This window comes from Camelina sativa, chromosome 6 (assembly GCF_030686135.1).
Source record: "Camelina sativa cultivar CO46 ecotype springtype chromosome 6, ASM3068613v1".
NCBI lineage: Eukaryota > Viridiplantae > Streptophyta > Magnoliopsida > Brassicales > Brassicaceae > Camelina > Camelina sativa.
The window spans coordinates 16,226,019-16,248,030 of record NC_141885.1 but is presented as its reverse complement, the minus strand read 5'-3'; the positions used below and the strand labels follow the sequence as shown (position 1 = coordinate 16,248,030).

The 22,012-nt window shown below is 36.0% G+C and overlaps 2 protein-coding genes and 2 pseudogenes across 7 annotated transcripts; 1 reads left to right on the top strand and 3 right to left on the bottom strand.

Annotated features, from left to right (window-relative positions):
- The first annotated feature begins 3,528 nt into the window (after nucleotides 1-3,528).
- LOC147942659 (UPF0725 protein At3g44770-like) lies at nucleotides 3,529-4,354 on the top strand (annotated as a pseudogene).
- A 224-nt stretch (nucleotides 4,355-4,578) lies between these two features.
- On the bottom strand, nucleotides 4,579-6,675 carry LOC104791128 (F-box/FBD/LRR-repeat protein At2g04230). 2 transcript variants are annotated; one of them, XM_010516938.3, is made up of 4 exons: nucleotides 6,374-6,675; nucleotides 5,346-6,258; nucleotides 5,127-5,261; nucleotides 4,579-5,024 (listed from the first exon to the last, which is right to left on the bottom strand). In XM_010516938.3, exons 1-4 carry the CDS (start codon nucleotides 6,385-6,387, stop codon nucleotides 4,713-4,715), a joined length of 1,374 nt encoding a protein of 457 aa, XP_010515240.2. In that variant the 5' UTR covers nucleotides 6,388-6,675; the 3' UTR covers nucleotides 4,579-4,712. The 2 variants fall into 2 exon arrangements, with proteins under 2 accessions (XP_010515240.2, XP_010515239.2); XM_010516937.3 differs by having other exon boundaries at nucleotides 5,346-6,241; nucleotides 6,374-6,651.
- Nucleotides 6,676-11,788: 5,113 nt separating this feature from the next.
- On the bottom strand, nucleotides 11,789-13,584 carry LOC104791127 (serine carboxypeptidase-like 36; annotated as a pseudogene). The gene is made up of 3 exons (XR_015560354.1): nucleotides 13,231-13,584; nucleotides 12,928-13,032; nucleotides 11,789-12,805 (listed from the first exon to the last, which is right to left on the bottom strand). The product of XR_015560354.1 is annotated as a serine carboxypeptidase-like 36 (transcript).
- Nucleotides 13,585-19,109: 5,525 nt separating this feature from the next.
- LOC104698983 (FBD-associated F-box protein At3g49020-like) lies at nucleotides 19,110-20,962 on the bottom strand. Of its 4 annotated transcripts, XM_087455615.1 has the most exons (5): nucleotides 20,812-20,962; nucleotides 20,081-20,733; nucleotides 19,881-19,945; nucleotides 19,658-19,792; nucleotides 19,110-19,575 (listed from the first exon to the last, which is right to left on the bottom strand). In XM_087455615.1, the coding sequence occupies exons 1-5, from the start codon at nucleotides 20,823-20,825 to the stop codon at nucleotides 19,507-19,509; spliced, it is 936 nt and encodes a 311-aa protein (XP_087311741.1). In that variant the 5' UTR covers nucleotides 20,826-20,962; the 3' UTR covers nucleotides 19,110-19,506. The 4 variants fall into 4 exon arrangements, with proteins under 4 accessions (XP_087311741.1, XP_087311740.1, XP_087311739.1 ...); XM_087455614.1 differs by having other exon boundaries at nucleotides 20,081-20,962; XM_087455613.1 differs by having other exon boundaries at nucleotides 19,881-20,733.
- Between the last annotated feature and the right edge of the window lie 1,050 nt (nucleotides 20,963-22,012).

The window sequence follows — 22,012 nt, the reverse complement described above, 5'->3', positions numbered from 1 at the left end:
GACTATGTTTTGTAATGTAAATTTTTTGTCAAGCCAAGTTAACTTTAATTTTAATTTTTATATCTTCTATTCCTAATTTTAATTTTAATTTCAATTTAATTTTAATATATTTTCAATTCAATTTTCATTCCTAATTCATTATATTTTCTAATTCGAGATTAATTTCAATTTAATCCAGAATTTGCAAACCTATATTTCATTTTAAAATTTGCGAGGGTTGAATCTTGCAATGTATTTGCGATGGATTTTATTCCTCGCAAATTGCTTCAGATTTGCGAGTCAGGAGGTGTCTCGCAAACGGCTAGGGATGTGCGAGGAGTGTGGTCCTCGCAATTTGCGAGGCGTTTGCGAGGGAAAAAGTTCCTCGCAAAAATTGCGAGGGATTTGCGATATATTTAATTTGCGAGACGCGATTTGCGAGGAATCGTTGTTTCTCGCAAATCCCTTGCGATTGTTTATTTGCGAGGAACTTGCGATAAATTCTTCCATCGCAAATCGGTTGTTTTCTTGTAGTGTAATAACATTACTATTAATGATTAAAAAGATGAATCCAAGACCTATAATCATAGATAGGGCAGTGCAACACAAAATTGTTGGAGAATTAGAAAATTTTGGAATATTTGTCTAAATGTAATGAACATGTATATGATAAAGTGTAAAAGATAGTTAATGATTGGAGGAAGATGCAAAATTGGGCAATTTTGGAAAGTTTGATGATAGAGAAAAGTATGATGAGTTTATAGGACCTTATAATATACTTGCAAGTTCATTTGACTAATCTATTTAAATTATTTTGATGGTTTTTTTAAATTAGATATTCAAGGATTGCGACAAATTTGCGAGTAATTTGCTAGATGCATAGAAAATGCGTCGCAAATCCATTGCAAAACACTAAAACCATAGCAATTCCCTCACAAATGACAACATTAAACCCTTGATCCTAAACCCCTTATGACTAATTACAATACTTTTAATGATTAGAAAGGTGAATCCAAAATTTATAATCAAAGATAGGGCACAAATTTATAATCCATCGCAAATTTCTCAAATCATAGCAATTCCCTCGCAAATGACACTTCAAAACCTAAACCCAAAAGACTTTGCGAGGGATTTGCTACGGTCTCTCGTAATTCTCTCGCAAAGTCTGGAAATATTAATTACATATTTTAATATGGTTGCTAGGGATTTGCGAGGGACCATAGCTAATCCCTAGCAATATTTGCGTGGGATTTGCGATGCAATGTTCTTCTATATAAGTAAAAAACCTTGTTTGAGCGAAGCTCAAACCTTGACTAATCTGCAGCCAAAAAAAACCCTAGTTCCTTAATCCTTCTCTTCTTCGATTTTTTCTCTCTTCTCCGATCTCTTCTGTCTTTTCCGATCTCTTTTGTCTTTTCCGGTGAGTCTCCTCCTCTTCTCCAATGTCCGGTTAACCCTTCTTGAACCCTTCTCCTCCTCTTCTCTCAGATCCCACTCGATCTCTTCTCTCTTTGCCGGTTAAACTCAATCTCTTCTCTCAAGATCCGGTAAGTCTCCTCCTCTCCTCTTCTATCTCTTTGTTTCGATTCGATTTAGGGTTTTGATTTGGGGTTTTGATTTAGGGTTTTGATTTGGGGTTTAGGGTTTCGATTCAATTTAGGGTTTTAATTTGATTTTAGGGTTTCGAATTTGGGGATTCAATTGGGGTTTAGGGATTCAATTTAGGGTTTTGAATTTAGGGTTCTAATGATTTTGGGGGGTTTTGATTGAATTTGATTTTGGGGGTTTAGGGTTAATTCTAATCAGATTTTTGTTCTCCTTTCAGATGTTGACTAATGAGCAACACGGTTCTGTAAACCAAAACGTTTACAGAAGATTCATCTCTTCTCAAGGTTTAACTCCTCCAGTCTCTACTCGAAGGACAACTTTTGCTTCTGCTCATCCCCAAAGGTTACCTTCTCCCGCTTCTTTTCAAGGTACATCACCAGCGATGCAGGATAATCTACATGGAAGCTCTCCGGCGATGCCTGATGATCCTCCTCAGCAATCAACTTCTCGTATGTCTCCACAACAATCATTTTTTACTTTGGAAGAGTTACTTGCAAGTCCCGGACGTGCTTCCTTACCGAAACTAGATCCTATGCGACCTTCGAGTACCCTCTGGTAAGTATCTTCTCCTGTCTAATTTTTTTTTTTTTTTTTTGTAGTTTCATAGTACCTCATTCGATTTATCCTTTGCTTTATAGGTTTGACCAGGACCCTTCTGTGGCTGCTACTGTTCGGGCCATGTTTGAAAGAGATTTCAAACATGCTCATGCCAATTGGACCCAAACACCATGACCGGTTGTAAATCGGTGGTTTGAAACTTTTGCGGTAAGTTTACTTTTTGTTTGATGTGTTTTAAATATAAATTTTGTGTTTTAATTACTAATGCATGTGATGTTTGTTGAAGACAACATATAACTGGGACCCGTCCATCAATGGAAGAGTGAGAACTGAGTTTGAAACCAAGTTCAAGACTCGGATGAGTGATCAAGTGTCTTGGTGGAAGGATAAGTGGAAGCGAAAAGGTGATGAAGCAATGTTGTGGTGGCTTGATCCTACAGTATGGGAAGGCTTGGTCAAGTTTTGGCTTGAACCAAAGTCAGAAGCAAAGAGTATCAACAGCTGTAATGCTCGGTATAATGATCCTGATGGCACCGGAATACACAAACACCGATCTGGTCAGACATCTTTTAAAGCCCGAGCACGAAAGCATGTAAGTATACCTCTTAAAGTTATTTATTTAAGACTTGTTTATTCATTGTTTATGAGCATTGATCACTGTCTAATCAAATACTTGTTTCATAACTCTTGTGTTAGTCTGAGAAGACCGGTGATCCACTACCTAATTTCCTGCTTCTGCAGATATTGGTATTGAACATTGGTTAATAGTACAAAATTTTAAGATTCAAAAATATATATTTTGTTATTTCTTGTGAACATTGGTTAATAGTACTCATAGAATGCCTAATCGGAATATGTGCGGTTTTAGGCGTTTATACTATAAACTAATATATATATATATATATATATATGATATTTTATACATAATTATACAAAATATGTATAGAAATAATAAAAATATTAAATCAAAAACAAAACAATATATAAAAATATTATTTTAATTCATTTTAAATAACATATTAAACATTTATAATTATGTTTATAAAAATAAACCTTATAAATTTTAAATTTGTGTAATTAAAATTTTAAAAATATATTGAAATGATGATACTCAGGCGGTCAAAGCAGTCGTCTACGTGGTGCTATAGCAGATACTCTCTGGCGGATGTTGGAAAGCGGATTGCTAACGGACGAACAATGCCTCTCTATATTGAGCGGATTAGGTTTCGATGAAGAAGGCAAAGTAGTGGGTGGATGCACATCTGAGAAAGCGATTCAAGGAACAAATGATGAGGAAGAAACTGTTATACGAGTTGTTGGACATCCGGAAGCCATCATCTTCTGAAAGGCAGCTAATTATTAATTGGATCGCCTAATTAATGAATGGAGAAAAAGATGAAGAAGGGGACCTATATTACTTTCGAGAGTCAGGGTTTCGATTTCGATCCTGACATTCGTATCCCACGTATTCGAGGAATCTCACCATTTTATTTTGTGGAAAACGAAGAAGAAGTACAACAACCACCTACAGAAATGGCTCTCTACGGCCGGTTGGGAGTTCAGGAACTTGGGGTTCATACGCATTCCAAAACTGAATACCGAACATCCTTTTCTGTGTCTTACTATATTACTGTCGAGGTTAAAGATGTACTTGATGCTGCTGCTGATGATTCTCTCACTTTGCAAACTATGGTCAGCAGATCTTCCTTTCCCGAGTTGAAACTCTTCATGCAACGCTGCAGAATCAAACCCACAAATCAGAGAGGTGGAAACAGATCCCTTGTATTATAACTGTTTCCATTGTTATCTGCTACATGGGTTTTACCAATTGGATGTATGCCTACCTTTTTGTCGGTACCACCAGAAGAAGCTGATGATGCTATGAGATTCTACGAGGTTCAGGACAAGGACATTTATAAAAATGATTGGCTTCGTTTGACAAAAAAAAAAAAAAAAAATGATTGGCTTCATCTGTATACCGATCGAGTTTGCACTTTTCCATGTTTGCTAGGAGGCTGTTAATTTGAGATAAAGAAGATACTTGTGGAAACCCTAGAAACTCATACTGACCCGTCTATGAATGATATCTTCCACATAAGCTTCAGGGCCAACGGTTGGGACTACTACACATCATGTAGTAAGGAGAACTACTGATGGGGTTTCAGGACATATGTTCCTCGAAGTCGATTGCCGCAAATTAACCGGCTGAGATTGCTTCAAGAGAGGCTCAAAGTTGGTGGTAAAGCCCAGTGCGCAAAGATCACTGTCACTTCTGATGGTTTCTGTCGTATAGCGATCCTATGTGGTTTCTGTTGACGATTTCTATTTCTATGTAGAAGTTGTATAGATCTTTTGAAGCAAGTCTTCAGTTTGATGCAAGATATTCAATAAACTAGAACTTCCAATGGAAACGAATCTACTCTTTACACTATATAAAGTAATAATTTTTTGAATCTCTTCCTCAAAAGGTCACCAGGCAAACGTTATAGCATCCGACATACAGGTAGGTGGAGTAGTGAATTATACATTTCCCAACAGCCAAAACAACATAGTAAAAGTTTAAGATATCAAGTAGATTCAAACACAAGTTGACATGAATTTGAATCCCAGAGCACACTAGCCAACTTGTTGAGCATCTCACGTCTCTTTTCCAACTTTTCAAGCATTCCCATCTCGATGCGTTTTGTGGAGATAGTGGCTTTCTTCAACTGTCTAGCGTTTTGTAGGATGTACATGGCCACTTCTTTCTCATCTCCTCGTTGACATTCGTATCCTATCCACACGAATGTCTCAAGATGGAACAACAAGCATTCGGGTACACATTTTGGTGGATTCCATATCCGTTCGTCCGGATTTTTTTTGTCTTCACGCAGATATACCTGAGAACAATGCAGTTTATGTCATCCAGATCAACAAATTACCTGAAAGCAGAGATGTGGAAACAAACAAAAAATAGGTAGCTGACTAGTGGAATTGCTTACATCTGTGAGCTTGAGGATTTGTAGTTTAGGAGAACTACCTAGCATGATCGAAAGCAGGTTCCACCACTCTATTTCGTATGTACATAGCTCTAGAAAGACCAGCTGATCAAAGATTTTACCAGTAGGAACTTTAACCTGAGTACATTTACACAAAACAAGGTAACTTTTAATACAGGAAACAACAGTGTTAGCCCAATTGCAGAGAATGTTCAATCTTACCTCAAGGGGAGATAAGTGTAAGATAAGACGTTTGGCTGAAGTTAGAGACTCCAGAATGTTCTCATTGGTTATATCAGAAACGTAACTGATCTTTGCCTCCACTAGCTCTGGTGCTTTCTCAATCAGACAAGACCCAAGACCATTAAACCCACTGATGTCCAAGTATTTCAAAGCAGGGGCATTTATCACATAGCCTCCATTTCCATAACCTCCTTCTTGGTTAAGATCCTTTATGGTCAATCTCAGTAATGATGGCACCGCAATAGTGTAAGTCGCCACATCCGCATTACTATATCTATCCACGACCAACTCTTCAAGACTAGGGCAGCCACGGAAAAGATTGCAAACAGACTCTTCGTCTTTGAAGTGAACTTGGTCAAGGCACAGCTTTCTAAGGGACTTCAAACAAACCCGAGAAGGAAACTCTAAATCTATAGCACACTTGAGTTTCAAGATCTCAAGTGTATCATTATAGCCAAACAAAACACTCGGAAGCGTCACCGTCTGCTCCTCTTGATAGAAACTATCCAATACCAATCTGCGCACACCGCGCGCAAACGCGGTCGCCATCCACATTCCAACATCCAAACAATCATATTCACCAGCAAATTTCAAATGCAAACTCTCAAAAACGGGAGCTTTATGTAAAGCCAAAGACTTGAGAACATTCTCTGAGAATACACGGGGGTCTATGTTATCATCATGAATCACAGGATTGTAATCGCAGTCAAACTTGAGTTTTGGCAACATCGTCCAAAGAGATCTCCAACGTTTAGACAGAACACTAGTGGCTATGGCGTTTTCTGTCGGAAGTGAAGACAATATCTGCAGAAGCAGAGCATCAGGCAACTCACTGATTCTGCCCTCCTCATTCATAGCAACTCGATTACTCGAACCTACACCACCGGATTTGCTGTCAAAAATCATAGGAAAACAAACAAATAAAAAGGTAAGGTTTTTAAAGGTTCAACGAATTAGGGTTGGATCTTTACAACAGGCAGCTAGAGAAAACCATAAAAGATACTTACGATTTATGTTCCATTGTAGTTTATAGAGGTGACAATTTGCTACAAAGACATTTTGCATTACGAACAGCTCCAAACTAAAATCGGACTAAAGCTAAGAAATGATTGACGACTCAGCTTCAAAATGATTCACTTGTGTAATCATAAACCCTAACTAAACAACACTAAAGAGTTAGAGAGAGCACACTCGAGTCGAGCATATCCCATGAGAGAGAGATCTGGAGAAGAAAGATGACGAAAAGTGAAATCAAAATGAGTAAAGTGAGAACGATGGTTGATTCATCGAATTCGAGTCTAATCCCAACAAAACATGCCTTTCTTTAAATGGGCTTATTAAGTCAGCCCATTTTAAGTACGGCCCAATAATATACGAGGTGGCCAAATTAGGTTGTTGTATAACTGGCTTATATATTTACCAAGCGGTCGAAATAATAAGAGGAACATACTGTATTCATTTTCATCTCCCAAAGGTGAAAGGCCAATAACACCACAGTAAAAAGTGACATGAAATTTGAAGCCCTGCCAACACTAGACAATTCGTCGAGGATCTCACGTCTCTTTTTCAACATTTCGAGATTTTCCGGATCAATGCGTTTTAAAAGATGCATTAAGATACTTAGAAATTAGATCACAAGAAAAAAAAAAAAAAAAAGGTACTTGAGTAATGAAATGGCTTACGTCAATGAGCTCGAGACTTTGTAATTTACACTACAAGAAAACATGCATTTTGAGACTAAAGTTTGTGACTTTTTTTTTGTCACAAATAATTGTAACGTTTTTAGGATGAATTTGTGACTAGTATACGACTACACTAACAAGAGTGGCAAAACCGTCTCAGTATTACGACGGACAGTTGTAGTTTGCAAATCGTCTCATATATGTGACCATTATCAGACTATTAACTGACTATATCATTGTAGTCCTAAAATAGTCGCAATTTGTGATGAATTAGAGACACTTGTTTTAGTCCGGAGTTTTAGTCACAAAAGTAGTCCCACATTTGCTACTTGTTTATGATTTCAAGTGTCTTCACTATATCAATTTCTATTCATTAAATTAAGAGGTCTTTTTTATAATTCTAACGAGTGATTGCAGAAATAATATATTTTTTGAAGGGTTTAAATTTTTGTGGTTTGTCTCATAAAATAGCGTCACAAAAGGGTCACATTTTGAGACTATTTTGTTAATCATTTGGGACAATTATGTGACTAACTTGCTACTAACACCTAAGATTGTTTGCTTCTTTTTACCAACACCATAATTATTTATGTATATTCAACAATAACGACTTATAAAATTTGTTAAAGTATTTAATTCTACATTAGTATGACTACTTTAGACACTAGACACTGAATCATTATTATATCGAAAAGAAAAAAATATTTGCAACTTACATAACATATTAACATGTATAAGTATTACATGTGATTTCCATGTATTGTTTGTGATTGTTTTGTAATTTCTAGTTTTACTTACCATATCAAGTTTTTACTTATTAAACTCGTAGATAGTGGTTAGAAATCTAATATATATGTGTGATTGTCAACTAATTTGTAGAATTTGGTGGCTCTTAAAATTAAAATTTGATATGTATAAGTTTGAGATTTATAATAGGGTCACAAAACAGTTACACTTTGCAACTAGTTTGCCACCACTTTGCTATTAACACCTGAGATTGTGACGAATTTACTACTTTTTACCAACACCTAACGATTTTATTTATATATTTAACAATAGAGAATTGTAAAATATGTCAAGTTATTTGTTTCTACATAGATATGAACTACTTTTGACACTGAGTCATTATAATACCAAAACACTTTCAGTTTCCAATGTTTAGAAAAAATTATTTGCAACTTTCACAACATGTATAAGTGTTACATGTGATTTTCATGTAATATTTGTAACATGTATAAGTGCTACTTGTGATTTTATGTAATATGTGTGGCCCTAAAACTTAAAAATTCATATGCATAGGTTTGGACTGTAAGTGCTTTTAAATGCTTATTGCCAATTTTTCTTAGAATTTTTTTTCAATACTAATCAAAATTATAAAACTCTAAACGAATAATATAATGTAACTCTTGTGTATGTATATATATATATACTCAAAACTGAAATCCATCACTTTTAAAAAATAAAAATGGTTTCTTTATAAATCTAAATTAAAATCAAATCTAATACTTTTTAAATCCTAAACCCTCAATATCTAAACTATAACATTAAATGATAGCAAATTATCAAAATTTTATCAAAAGACAAAAAAAAAAAAAAAAAAAAAAAAAAAAAAAAAATCTCATTGGCTAATATGAAAGGCAAGGATTGCCTTTTGGTTTATCATCCACAATTGATTGAGTTGATCTAACGGACAAAAATCATCCCTTGTTTTCCTTTCTTTCTTATGCTCATCGTGTCTTTTCTTTTCTCTAAATAAAATCAATTTTTCTTTTCCTCATCTTCTCTCTTTCCATTGTGTCTACGGAGCTTTAAAACACAGAGTATGTCTACAGATTCAGCAGATTCTTCTTAAGTGATTCCAAGCTTAGAAACATAGAGTATGTCTATGGAGCTGTTGTTTTCACCGGACATGACACCCTTGTGTCAACGACGACATCAGAGGTGATAGATCTGAAGACCCTTGTGTCAACGATGACATCAGAGATGGTGGTGGAAGTGGACGACGACCGAAGATGCTCTTACCTTTTACCTTGTGTCAACGATGACATCGGAGATGGTGGTGGAAGTGGACGACCACCGAAGATGCTCGCACCTTTTACCACCGCCACTACATTTTGAAGCTTCCGCCAGTTCACCACCAATACATCTCGATTTCTCTACCGTCGCATCTCTAACCCTCTGGCCGCCGCCACCGTTTTGTTCTCCGTCACCGTCACAGTTTTGTTCTCCGTCGCCGCAATAATACACCTCGGTGGCTTTGGCCGTTCCCATCTATAGATATAGTTTTATAGATATATTGATTATATATAATGAATTTAAGAAACAAATAAAAACTATTATTAATTTCCTTTTCTTGTATATCAATTAATTTTTTTTTATTTTTTTTTCTAATATAACACTTTAGTTACAATCACAATTCAGTCTCAAATATACGACTATAAGTTAAGAGTAACAAAAACGTCGCTACAAATGTATGTCCCTAATTAGTCTATAATATATGACTACGTATTACAGTCTTAATGCAGTAGCAAATTTAAGACCATGAATGAGGTCACTGAGTGGTCGGTGTTTTGCGACTATGTTGGGACCAAATTATTTTGCGACCAATTTTTAACAGACTATTTAAAACGGTCGCAAAGCAGTCGTATATAGTGTATTTGCGACCAATTTGGGACGATTTTTGGAGTCTCAAACAACATGTTTTCTTGTAGTGTTAGGAGAACAATCGAGCATGAGCGAAAGAAGATTCCACCACTCTTCTTCGTTTATATGCAGCTCCAAAGAATTTTTACTAGGGGTAAAATTTTCTCTTTAAATCCTTCCCAGTGCTAATGCGCTATAGCACTACGAACAGTTCCAAACGCAAACGCAGCCTAACTCAAGAATCCGGCTAAAAACTAAGATATGATGAGTTGATGACGATCCAGCTTCAAAACGATTCACTTGTGTTATCTTAAACCAAATTGGAAACCCTAACAGAGTTTCGAAACTAATGCAGTTGAGATCCCACTAAAATACATGATCTTGAGAAGAAAGAAGACGACGAGTGTGACTTTCAAGTAACACGTATGAGAATGAGACCGATGTGTTTTTTTTAGGGTTATAAATTGAATCCATTATTGCTATGAAGCGAAAACAAAACAAATCGCAATGAAATGAATAAAAAAATAATCGAATATATATATATATATATATATATATATCTTTGGACGAGACACAATGCATTTTTCGGATTGAGAATATTTGTGTACGTGACCACTGTTGTATTAATTAATCTTATGCTTGATGATTTCGACATTTTGTTTGCTTGACAATAATTAACCTAATAAAATAATTTGTAGAGTGTTGTATCACACACGTACATGTATATGTCCATTTAGACCTGAAAATGACTAATTATATAAAGGATTTGCTCGGGTTTTAGTACATTTTTTTAACTTAATTATCAAAATGATATATTCACTATTTATAATAAAGAAAACAGGATGGTGTGAGATAGAGGTGATTAGAGATAGAAATCAGAGTGTATAAGAGGTGATGGAAGGACATTACCAAAAAATCGATGGTTTTGGAGACGAAAGAGTAGAGAGAAGAAAAATATGAGAGAAAGGAAGAGTGGGAAGGAACATACTGATTTTTTTTAATATTTTTGTGTTTGCTTATACATTTTCTTTCTCTCTCTCTTTCTCTTTCTATATATATTTTTTTAATTTTTTTTCTTTTTTATCATATTACTCTTTTCCTAATTATTATAATCTTTATTAATATATTTTTTATTTCTATTTTTTCCACATACAAAAAATCTCTGTTTTTTTCTTTATAATTTGATATGTATTTTGTATTAATAATTTCAAATATATTTTTTATTAACTGTTTTCAATTAACTATTTTATCTTTTGTACATCAATATTTGTGTATGGTTTAAATAATTTATCATATTAGATAGATTCAAACCGTACTCAAATATTGCTAGATGGTGTGAATTTATCCAGCATGTTGGATAGATTCAAACCGTCCAGCAAATATTTGTGTACGGTTTAAGTCATCAAGCATATTGGATAGATTCACATAGTCCAGAAATATTTGAGTTAGGTTTAAACTATCCACTACACACTATCCAGCAATATTTGAGTACGGTTTAAACCACCCAGCATGTTGGATAGATTCACACCGTCCAGCAATATTTGAGTATGGTTAAAACCATCCAGCAATATTTGAGTACGATTTAAACCATCCAGCAATATTTGAGTACGGTTTAAACCATCGAGCTTAATAAAGTGTACTGATACAAAAGAGGTATATAATATATTTAAAAACTATTAAACAAAATTCATATCAAATTGTAGAGAACAAAATATATTTTTTTGTATCTAAGAAGTTTTCTAAAAAAATTATATTAATTTGAAAAATCAAGAAATATGAAGAAAAGGAAAGTAATTGTACAATGGCATAAAATGTAATTAGGAATATTGTTGAATGACAAAAAAAACTGAGAAAATAGTCAAACAGTGTTAAATGTGGGTTTTTTTAATTGTAAATAGTGAATGTCTAATTATGTTTGAAAAATGTATCATTTTGCCAAATATCTCTTATATAAACAACATGCAAAAGGAAGAAATTGGCGGGAGTTTTTTTTTTTTTTCACATATACGATTTAAAAAAACATGATATTCATATATCATTCAATCATTGAACCAAAGTGTCTTATTAATTTATCATAGGGGTGACATGTTACACAAATCATGGTGTTTTGGGGAGAGGAGTGTTACGGATAAAGTTGGTAATTAAAGAGAGTAAGAGCACGTATAGGTTGGTCCATAGGGACACTATGACCTGCTCCTCTCACAGTTGCAAAGGACAAGTTCCCTTTGTAATCCACTGTGTACCCTCCCACCTGCCCTTCGGTGAACCACGAAAGCCATTCATTTACAACCGTTAGATTATCCTTCAGCGTGGCCAATGTAGATGTAAACGGAACTGCTGCGTCCATGTCTTCACTGTAAAACATCATTCGGACACCCTTACCCATCAGTTCGTGAAGAACAGGAATCATTGACTCTTCTTTTTGAATATCGTTCCAATTGCTTGCCAATCCATCATTGCAAGCGGCCCACGGGTACGGTAAATTTGTGGTGTTGGCATGTATCGCATCTTGAACATTTTTCATGTTAAAATAAGCATTCACGTAATTGGCTTAGCACGGATCAACGTTCATTATTGTCGTGCAATTCTAGAGTTTGCTGCTCGATGTGGAGTTTATACACATTGGAGCGTATATATTGTAAACCTCCACATTTTTCTTTTGATTATCTACTTTGTGTTGCCATTCTATGCACTTATCCATATCAGATAACTTGTCTATGGTGCAGAATTTGTCGACGTTGTCCACAAGTTCTTGGGACAAGAAACCATGACTCATAAAATATTGTTGGGTATGTTCATCCACGGAACTCACCTCAAGTGCTGCATTACCAATCATCATGCCTCATAAGTTGATGAAGGTTTGGTTGTTACGGGCCTTACGGCGAAGGATAATCTGGGCAAGCTGGGGACCATAGTGGCCGGCGTAACTCTGACCGGCGATGTAAATTTCTCTTTTTTGATATTCCGGAAATCTTTCAAGCCAATTCAACAAGAACATGTAATTATATTCTGCTGTTAGCGTGTCCCCTTGTTCCCCAATTTTCTCCGCATCTTCAGTTTTCGAGTACGAGAATCCTACGCCTGCAGGCGTTTCTAAGAACAACACGTTCGCCTCTGCATGCATATCCATACGTGTAATTAGTTGCATACTGACTAATCTCATTATATCTTGTGAATATACATCAAAGCTTATAAGAGTCATTAATAATAGACTTTTATAAGGTATATGTATGTACCGTTGTTCCATGAATAAGGATTGCGGAATAGCGTCTTGTCCTCATGTACTCGGAATGGACCAAGCTCTTGAAATGCCCCACCGTTTAGAGATGAGCAGCCCGGTCCTGTGTTTTTTTTTAAAAGTAGATACTCGTTTAAGTCTCAATGATTATGACAAAAAAATACTTCCTCATCAAAAATTAGATAGTAGCTATAAAAGACTAATTATCATTTCAATTTTTTAGAAGAGTCTGATTATAGAAATATAAATAGTTCCAATATAAAAAGAGTTTGTACGTAGTGGGATTATTATCTATGTGTACCTCCGGTTAGCCAGATCACAAGAGGAGTAGAGTCACAGGGTTTGATGGCTTCCACTAAATAATAGTATAAATATCGACCAGCTGTTTCGTTTACAGCCACATAACCGCCATACTGTCTGAAACTAACGTCAGAGGATTGTCGAGGGAGCTCCTTGATTAGATCTTTTTCCTTTGGCGATAGCACGCGAGGAAGCACATTATTGTCACATAACGAACGAACTCCTAGCTTAGACCGGGACAAATGTGTTTGGCTCGTACAATGGACTTGTGATGCCAGAGACAAGAATAGGAAAACACAAGCGGTCACTGACCAATCTTGACGTTTTCCCATTCTATTATCTCGGTCTATGTAGAGTTTTGATATCAAACCAACTTGTCTTATTCACATTCATAAGAAGAGTATTTATGGAGGAGACACACCATAAGCGATAAGCTTAAAGTTGCTAAACTATCGGACAACATGTCCTTATCAGAATACAAAGATAAATAAGAACATTATACGAGCTTATCCGCAATACTCCCCCTCACGTTGGAGTGTGAAGATCCTGAACCCCCAACTTGGACATAATATAATGAAACTGATCACGACCAAGAGTCTTTGTAAAGATATCCGCTAACTGTTCAGTGGTGCGAACATGTTCAGTAGTAATAATGCCATCACGAACAGCATCCCGAACAGCATGACAATCATTCTCAATATGCTTAGTACGTTCATGAAACACTGGATTAGAGGCGATATGAATAGCTGCCTTGCTATCACAGAACAAACGAGTAGGCGCAGCGCGGTTGATACCAAAACCCTTGAGCAACTTATGCAACCATTTAATCTCCTTAAGTGCAAATGACATAGCCCTATATTCGACCTCGGTGGACGAATGGGAAACTGTGTCCTGCTTCTTAGCTTTCCAAGCAATGGGCGAACCACCGAGTAGTACAACGTAAGCACTTAAGGAACGACGAGTTTTCGGGCAAGAACTCCAATCCGAATCACAATATACATCAATGGACAAATCCATGTCCGCCTTAAGCATAATACCCTGACCAGGAGACTCCTTAAGAAACCGAACAACTCACAAAGCAGCCTCTAAATGAGCCTCCCTCGGAGACTTCATGAACTGAGACAAAACATGAACTGAATAACAGAGTTCAGGTCGAGTGTGAAGAAGATACAACAACCGACCAACCAAACGACGGTAAGGCTTAGGGTCCAAAAGCAAAGGACCATCATCGGAAGCAAGACGATGATTCTGTTCAAGAGGAGTATAACCTGGACGAGAACCAAGATTACCAGTATCAGCAATGATGTCAAGAGCATATTTACGTTGTGTCAAGAAAATGCCGTCCGGACCACGGCTTACTTCGATACCAAGAAAATATTTCAGTTTGCCCAAATCCTTCATTGCAAAACAACGACCAAGATACTCTTTAAACTTCGTAAGCATGTGCCCATCATTTCCACAAATGATAAGGTCATCAACATAGATTAACACCCGTAATTCAATGTTCTTGTGGGAATAAGAGAAGAATGAGTAATCATCATAGGATTGAATGAAGCCAAACTTAAGTAGAGAATCATACAGCTTCTTAAACCAGCAACGCGGGGACTGTTTTAAACCATACGGAGACTTGTGAAGGCGACAAACTTTGCCAGGATGAGAATGACGAAAACCAGGAGGAAGCTTCATCCTCTTCAAGATCACCATGGAGAAAGGCGTTATGAACATCCATCTGATAAACCTTCCATTGATTAGCAGCCACAAGACGAAGAAGAGTACGAACTGTCGTCATACGAACAACAGGAGCAAAAGTTTCCCTGTAATCCTCCCCCTCAACTTGAGTATTGCCAAGAGCAACAAGGCGAGCCTTGTGACGTTCCAACATACCGTCGAAATTATACTTATTTTTGAAGACCCATTGACAGCCAATGGCGATTTTGCCAGGAGGCAAATCACACACATCCCAAGTCCGAAGAAGTTCCAAAGCATCAACCTCTTTAACAACAGCATCATTCCAAACCTTGATTTTAACAGCTTCCTTAAAATGCTTTGGCTCCGTATTAGCAGTGATAACAGCCAAGTAAGCATGGTGGCTAGGGGAAAAATTTTCATCAGACACAAAATCTGTTAGAGGATAAGGAGACGTACCTTGCACCAATGTCGAAGACTGAGTAGGTGAGCCGGGAAGAGCGTGATGTGATGGTGTGTGTGTAGCATTATAGAGGACATAATCTTGTAACCTCACAGAAGGTTGTGTAGTACGAATGCTCTTACAGTGTTTCGACGGAGGAGTGGGAACCGACTGTGGAACCGAAACAATTGCAGAAACAGAGTCCGGACTGTCTGGAGAACCAGTTATTGCAGGCGTTAGTGGAGTAGCAGAGTCTGGGTGAACAGAAGAGACATCTTCTGTGTTGTCAACAATAGGAGGCGCCGATGATGGCATAGGATCCAGACCAACAACAAGTAAATCTCCACCGGTGTTGTTGTCTTGATCAGAAGGAAGGCTCGTTGCAGGACTCCCCCTGTCGTACAAAGTCGGAACCAACCAGTCATCATCACCGGAGACAACCAAAGGAGGAACAGACAACGGAGAAGAACCATGTGATGTGGCAAAAGTAAACACGTTTTCTTGGAAAACAACATCGCAAGACACCAAAAATTCATTCCGTTCAATATCGAAGACTTTCCATCCCTTTTTGCCAAAAGGATAACCAACAAATACGCACACCCTACTACGCTGTCCAAATTTGTCCTTATCACGTGTTAGACGATGAACATAACAAGCTGACCCAAAAACACGAAGTTGATCATAATCCGGTTTGCTTTTATGAAGAATCTCATAAGGAGAACAACCAGATTGAATAGAAGACGGAGTTTGGTTTATCAAATATGCAGCTGTTAGAACTGCTTCACCCCAAAACTTGATTGGTAAACTTGCCTGAAACAGCAAAGCCCGAGCAACATTAAGAATATGAAGATGCTTGCGTTCGACACGACCGTTCTGTTGCGGTGTCCCAACACAAGATGTTTGATGAATGATACCATTTTCACGAAAATAAGATGCAAGACACATAAACTCCGTCCCATTGTCACTACGAACCGTCTTAACAGTTTTTCCAAACTGTCGTTCCGTGTACTTCAAGAAATTAGTAAGAACACTTCAAACTTCGGATTTTTCGAGTAACAGATAAGTCCACACAGCCCTCGAAAAATCATCAACAATTGTTAAAAAAATAGACAGCACCACAAGAGGAAGGAAGTCGGTATGGTCCCCAAACATCGCAATGAATCATTGTAAAACACTCTTGAGTTTTATTTGAACTATCAGAAAACACTTCTCTTGTCTGTTTAGCCCGAAAACATACCTCACAAGACGAGGAACTAACAGAAGAGTAAACACGTTTAAATTGAGGTAAAGCTGAAAGAACAGAGAAACTCGGATGACCTAAACGCCTATGCCATAAAGCTTGATCAGGAAATCCTTTAGCCATATGAATCTTCGTTGTAGCTACATCCGTTAGGTAATACACACCATCATGCTCTTCACCGCTTCCAATCAAATTCTTCGAAAAATGGTCCTGTAGAAAACAAATCGTGTCAGTAAACGTAGCAAGACACTTTGTTTGTTTCAAATTTTTAGAAACAGAGATCAATGTGCAGTTTAACGATGGCACAAAGAGAACATTTGTCAACTTGACATTGTTTGAAAGAGGAAACACTCCCACACTAACAGCAAACGCCTTACTACCATCAGCGAATCCAACCGGACTTGGTTGGATAGGAACAACATCGGTTAACAAGGATAACGTCCCAGTCATATGATGGGACGCACCTGTATCCAAGATGACATTGCCAAGATTAAGCTTACCAGACAACTTGTCGGAACCCGCAGGACTTGGATTGGCATTGGTGGATTTCTCTTGAAGAAGCTGAGTCAAGGCGCGAAGATGATCATCTGTAAATTCAGGAAAAGCAGAGGAGTTGGAGCTTGTAGCATGAGCAACAATAGTCTAACCGCGTCCATGACCGCCACCGGCAGGACTAGAACCACGACCACCTCTTCCTCGACTACTTGTACCACGGCCATTGGGACCCTTCTCATTATGTTCTGTCCACCAGTCCGGAAAACCAACCAATTGCCAACAATCGCGCTTCTCATGACCGGTACATCCACAATGAGAACACGAGAGGCGTCCCTTGTTTAAGATAGAGTCAGGTCTATTTCCACCAGAAACATCAGTATGAGCAAGGAAACCCACATGCCTATTTCCACCAGAAACATCTATGACGGATTGTCCCTCTTGGCGACATGAGGCAAGCTGACCTTGAATTTGGTGAACACGCACCTTGTTTCCCACTGAGAAACGTTGCTTCAAATCCGACCACAGGTGATGAGAATTGGTGATGAAAGTAACGGTAGATCGAACCTTAGGTTCAATAGAGGTTCGTAGCCACCCAACAATCATCGAGTTCACTGTCAACCAATTCTCATAGTCAGGATCATCACGAGCTGGTTGTACAATTGCTCCATTTATGAAACCAGTTTTTTGTTTGGCTTGGAGAGCGTTGAGCATCTCAGTTGCCCACTTATTGTAGTTATCACCGGTTAACAAAACAGACGAGATCATAGCCCTGGGGTTGTCGGAACTAGACAAAGTATAAGGAGACACCACCGGTGCATCTGGTAACTGTACTTCAGACCAAAATTTGAGAGCGGAAGCATTACTTTCTTCTTCGTTTACCATTGTAGCTTGACACAGAAGAAACAAACAATAAGAGAAAAAAAAAATGAGAAGAAGAATTTTTTTTATTTTTATTTAAACACATCTTAGCTCTGATACCATGTAGAGTTTTGATATCAAACCAACTTGTCTTATTCACATTCATAAGAAGAGTATTTATACAGGAGACACACCATAAGCGATAAGCTTAAAGTTGCTAAACTATCGGACAACATGTCCTTATCAGAATACAAAGATAAATAAGAACAATATAGGAGCTTATCCACAATAGTCTCCTTTAACAACTAGTAAAAGAAAAAAGAAAAAATAAAAAAAAGGAGACAAAAAAATTTAGACAATGAATGGCAGCATTTTATAGATTTATTTTTTGGCTTTGACCTCTATTTTAGTGAGTACCTATTTAACAATTAAAACAATAAATTCAACAACATAACTACCAGTCTCCATAAAAAAGGATAAAAAAAATTACTCTGTTTCTACCAAATATTGCCTTCTCATTAATAATTCTACTTGTATTAGAACTCAGATCCCTTGCCATGTCACAGAAAAATATTTTTTAAAAAATATATATAACAAAACTTTAAAATTTAGAATTATGTATCATGATATAATTTGAAAGTAACAAAATAGTTTGAAAGTATAGGTTACAAATAAAATTAAAGTTGTCTTGGAAAATATATAAAAACAAATATGACCAAAACTACATAAATATTGAACATATTATATAACTGTTAATAAAAAAAGTATAACCATCAAAATGGAAACTTATGATAAAATATGACAAATAAACTTAAAGTAAAAAATATTAAATCAAAAGTCATAATGAATCAAGTAACCATGCAAAAAAAAATAACGATTATACGTATAAAATATATTATGAAAAATGGTAAACACTAAACAGAGTTAATACATAAGCAATTATCGATATTTATATTATTGGTTGGAACGCTTGCAACTACAAAAACCATGGAAACGGAATTTAAGCAAAACATAAATGAACTGATGTTGTTCCATTTTTGTTGAATAGAGACTACGATTTGCTTCAGATAAGATTAATTAGGAACGCTCCAAACGCAAATGCAAACGCTGTCTAAGGTGATTAGATTCAGCTATTTACTTGTGTTTATAAGTATATAAAAGGATCAAGCAGTTGCATAAAGAGTCTGGAGAAGAAAGAAGACGTATATGTAGATATTTTTAATAACATAATAATATCCTACCAGTTTTATAAATCCACAAAATATAGAAATCCTAATTGAAAAGAAATATATCCTACCAATTACGATTGTAGGTATCAGCTTCACACACGAGGTGACATGAATCTGAAGCCCTGACCTCAGTAGCCAACTGTTTGAGCATCTCACGTCTTTTTTCCAATTTCTCGAGCTCCTCTGAATTGATGGATTTTGTGGAGAGAGTTGCTTTCTTCAGGCGTCTTGCGTTTTTTTAAAATGTACGTAGCCACTTCTTTCTCATCTTCTCGTTGCCAATCGTAATTTATCCAAACGAATGTCTCAAGATGGAACAACAAACATTCAGGTACATATTTTGGTTGATTCCATTTCCGGTCCACCAGAGAGCCTTTTATAACTATACCACCGTAACTGAGATCAATGTAATAATTTTAAGATCAGAAAGAGCACTGGGAAAAGAATAAAGAGGTAGTTGACTAATGTAATGACTTACATCGATGAGCTTGAGGATTTGCAATTTAGGAGAACTATCGAGCATGAGCGAAAGTATATTCCACCACTCTTCTTCGATTGTATACAGCTCCAAAGATAGAAGCTGATAGAAGACTTTACCAAAGAGATACTTAATCTTGTGCATGAGACAACATTGGTAAACAAAACAAATGTCAGCCCAATTAGGTATAAAACCATGTAACAATCTTAAATCTAAAAATTACCTGTAAGGGTGAGTCTAAGGAAAGACGCTTGGCGTGAGTTAGAGTTTCCAAAATGTTTTCATTAGCTATATATAAAACGTTACTGATTTTAGCCTCCACCAACTCTAGCGCATTCTCAATCAGACAAAAATCAAGGCTATGGATCCCATCAAGGTTCAAGTATTTCAAAGAAGGAGCATATATTACATAGTCTCCCTTACCTTCTTCTGAGTAACTATCATATATGGTTAGTCTTTGCAACGATGGCACCGCAAAAGTGAAGGTCTCCACATTGCCAGATATACTCACGACCAAATCTTCAAGACTAGGGCAGCCACATAAAAGGTTGCAAAAAGATTTTTCGTCTTTGAAGTGTACAAAGTAAAGGTGCAGCTCTCTCAAGGACTTGAAATAACCCGGAGAAGGAAGGTCCAAAAGAATTGAACCCTCCAGTTTCAAGATCTCTAGTGTATTATTGAAACTAAACAAAACACTCGGAAATCTTACTGAGCCTTTATCTTCAAATGCAAAACTGAGTACCAACTCTCGCACATGGCGTGCAAAAGCAGTTCCAACCATTTTCCCAATATCCGAAGCATCCCAATCATATTCAACTCTCAAATGCAAACTCTTTAAAACGAGAGCTTTATGTAAAATTAAAGATCTGCAAACATTCTCTGGATCCTCACAATCAAACCTAAGATTTGGCACCAACATCCAAAGAGATCTCCAACGTTTAGACAAAACACTAGTGGTTATAGCAATTTTTGTTGGAAGTGAAGACAATATATGCAGAAGCAAATCTTCAGGCAACTCACTGATCATGTCTTCGTTTACAACATCTACATTTCTCAAACCTTCACCACCAGTTTTGCTGTATAATAAAAAACAAATGACAAAAAATAAAGATCTTTTAGAGTTGACAGAATATGGACGAAACAAAGTTTCATACCCTTTTTGTTCCATTTTAGTTGAAAGGAAACAACAATTTGGCACAGATTAATTAGGAACGCTCCAAAAGCAAATGCTTAGATATGATTATGATGCGATTCAGCTTCAAAGTTGTATATACAGTACTTACAAACTATAATAAATAATATATGGCAGCTATTTAAACTAATTAGGGCTTTTAAATACTGCTAATGATTTTTCATATAATGAAAATCTAATATTACTTATAAACTATGATAAATGATATAGATTTTTTTCTTACAAAATATAATAAATAAAATATTGTTATTATTTAAACTAATTAAGGCTTTATAGTTATCACAGTACATGCTAACTAAAAAAATGTAGCTATTGAAACAGATTAGGGATTTTTAATCTAATTAAGGATTTTTCATAACATTAAAATCTAATATTACTTACAAACTATAATAATGATATTTGATTTTTTCTTATAAACTATGATAAATAATATATTGTAGATATTAAAACTAATTAAGGCTTTTAAATCTAATTAAGGTTTTAATGTTATTAAAACCTAATATATACATACAAACTATAATAAATGATATTCTATTTTTTTCTTCTAAAATACTTAAATGATAATTTAATATATTAAAACTAATTAAGGATTTTAAATCTAATTAAGGTTTTAATAACATTAAAATCTAATATATATACTTACAAACTATAATAAATGATGTTCTATTTTTTTCTTCTAAAAAACTTATTATAATTTGGGACACTTGCAAAAATAGACTACAAACTTGAATCAATTGCTTGAGTCAATTGCAATGTTAGACCCCTTTTTCTCTCTCCAACATTTGTCACTTTCTCTCTATTAAATCTTTGTCCATTCATTTTATTCACAAAAATGCCATTATTTCTGATTTATTTGAATTTCTTGCGAAAATGTTTATTACATTCATATCCTCATCTTCTTCTTTTATTTACGGTTGTACCACCGCCATCAACTTTCCAACAACCATGAACAACCAAATTAGAAGCTCTTAATGCTTTAACAACCTGAATTTGTAAGCTTAAATAACAGTCAATGCTAAGAGAACTTCATTTTCTTCCATCTCCTCTCCATTTTAATCCTAGAAAATATTTATCTTGTTATATATCATGATTCTTGGATAGTGATTAAGTTGGCGCTGGGTTTCTTCCGTGGTGACTTAAGACGACGTCCATGGTGTTTGACA

Excerpts from the sequence above, each read along its gene's own strand:
- LOC104791128 (XM_010516937.3), bottom strand. The coding sequence starts at position 6,431 with ATGCAAAATGTCTTTGTAGCAAATTGTCACCTCTATAAACTACAATGG. Across the intron at positions 5,262-5,345 it reads TACACTTATCTCCCCTTGAG|GTTAAAGTTCCTACTGGTAA; the intron begins GTAAGATTGAAC and ends AAATGTACTCAG. Across the intron at positions 5,025-5,126 it reads AAATCCTCAAGCTCACAGAT|GTATATCTGCGTGAAGACAA; the intron begins GTAAGCAATTCC and ends CATTGTTCTCAG.
- LOC104698983 (XM_087455612.1), bottom strand. The coding sequence starts at position 20,825 with ATGGAACAAAAAGGGTATGAAACTTTGTTTCGTCCATATTCTGTCAAC. Across the intron at positions 19,793-19,880 it reads CCTTAGACTCACCCTTACAG|ATTAAGTATCTCTTTGGTAA; the intron begins GTAATTTTTAGA and ends CTCATGCACAAG. Across the intron at positions 19,576-19,657 it reads AAATCCTCAAGCTCATCGAT|TTACGGTGGTATAGTTATAA; the intron begins GTAAGTCATTAC and ends CATTGATCTCAG.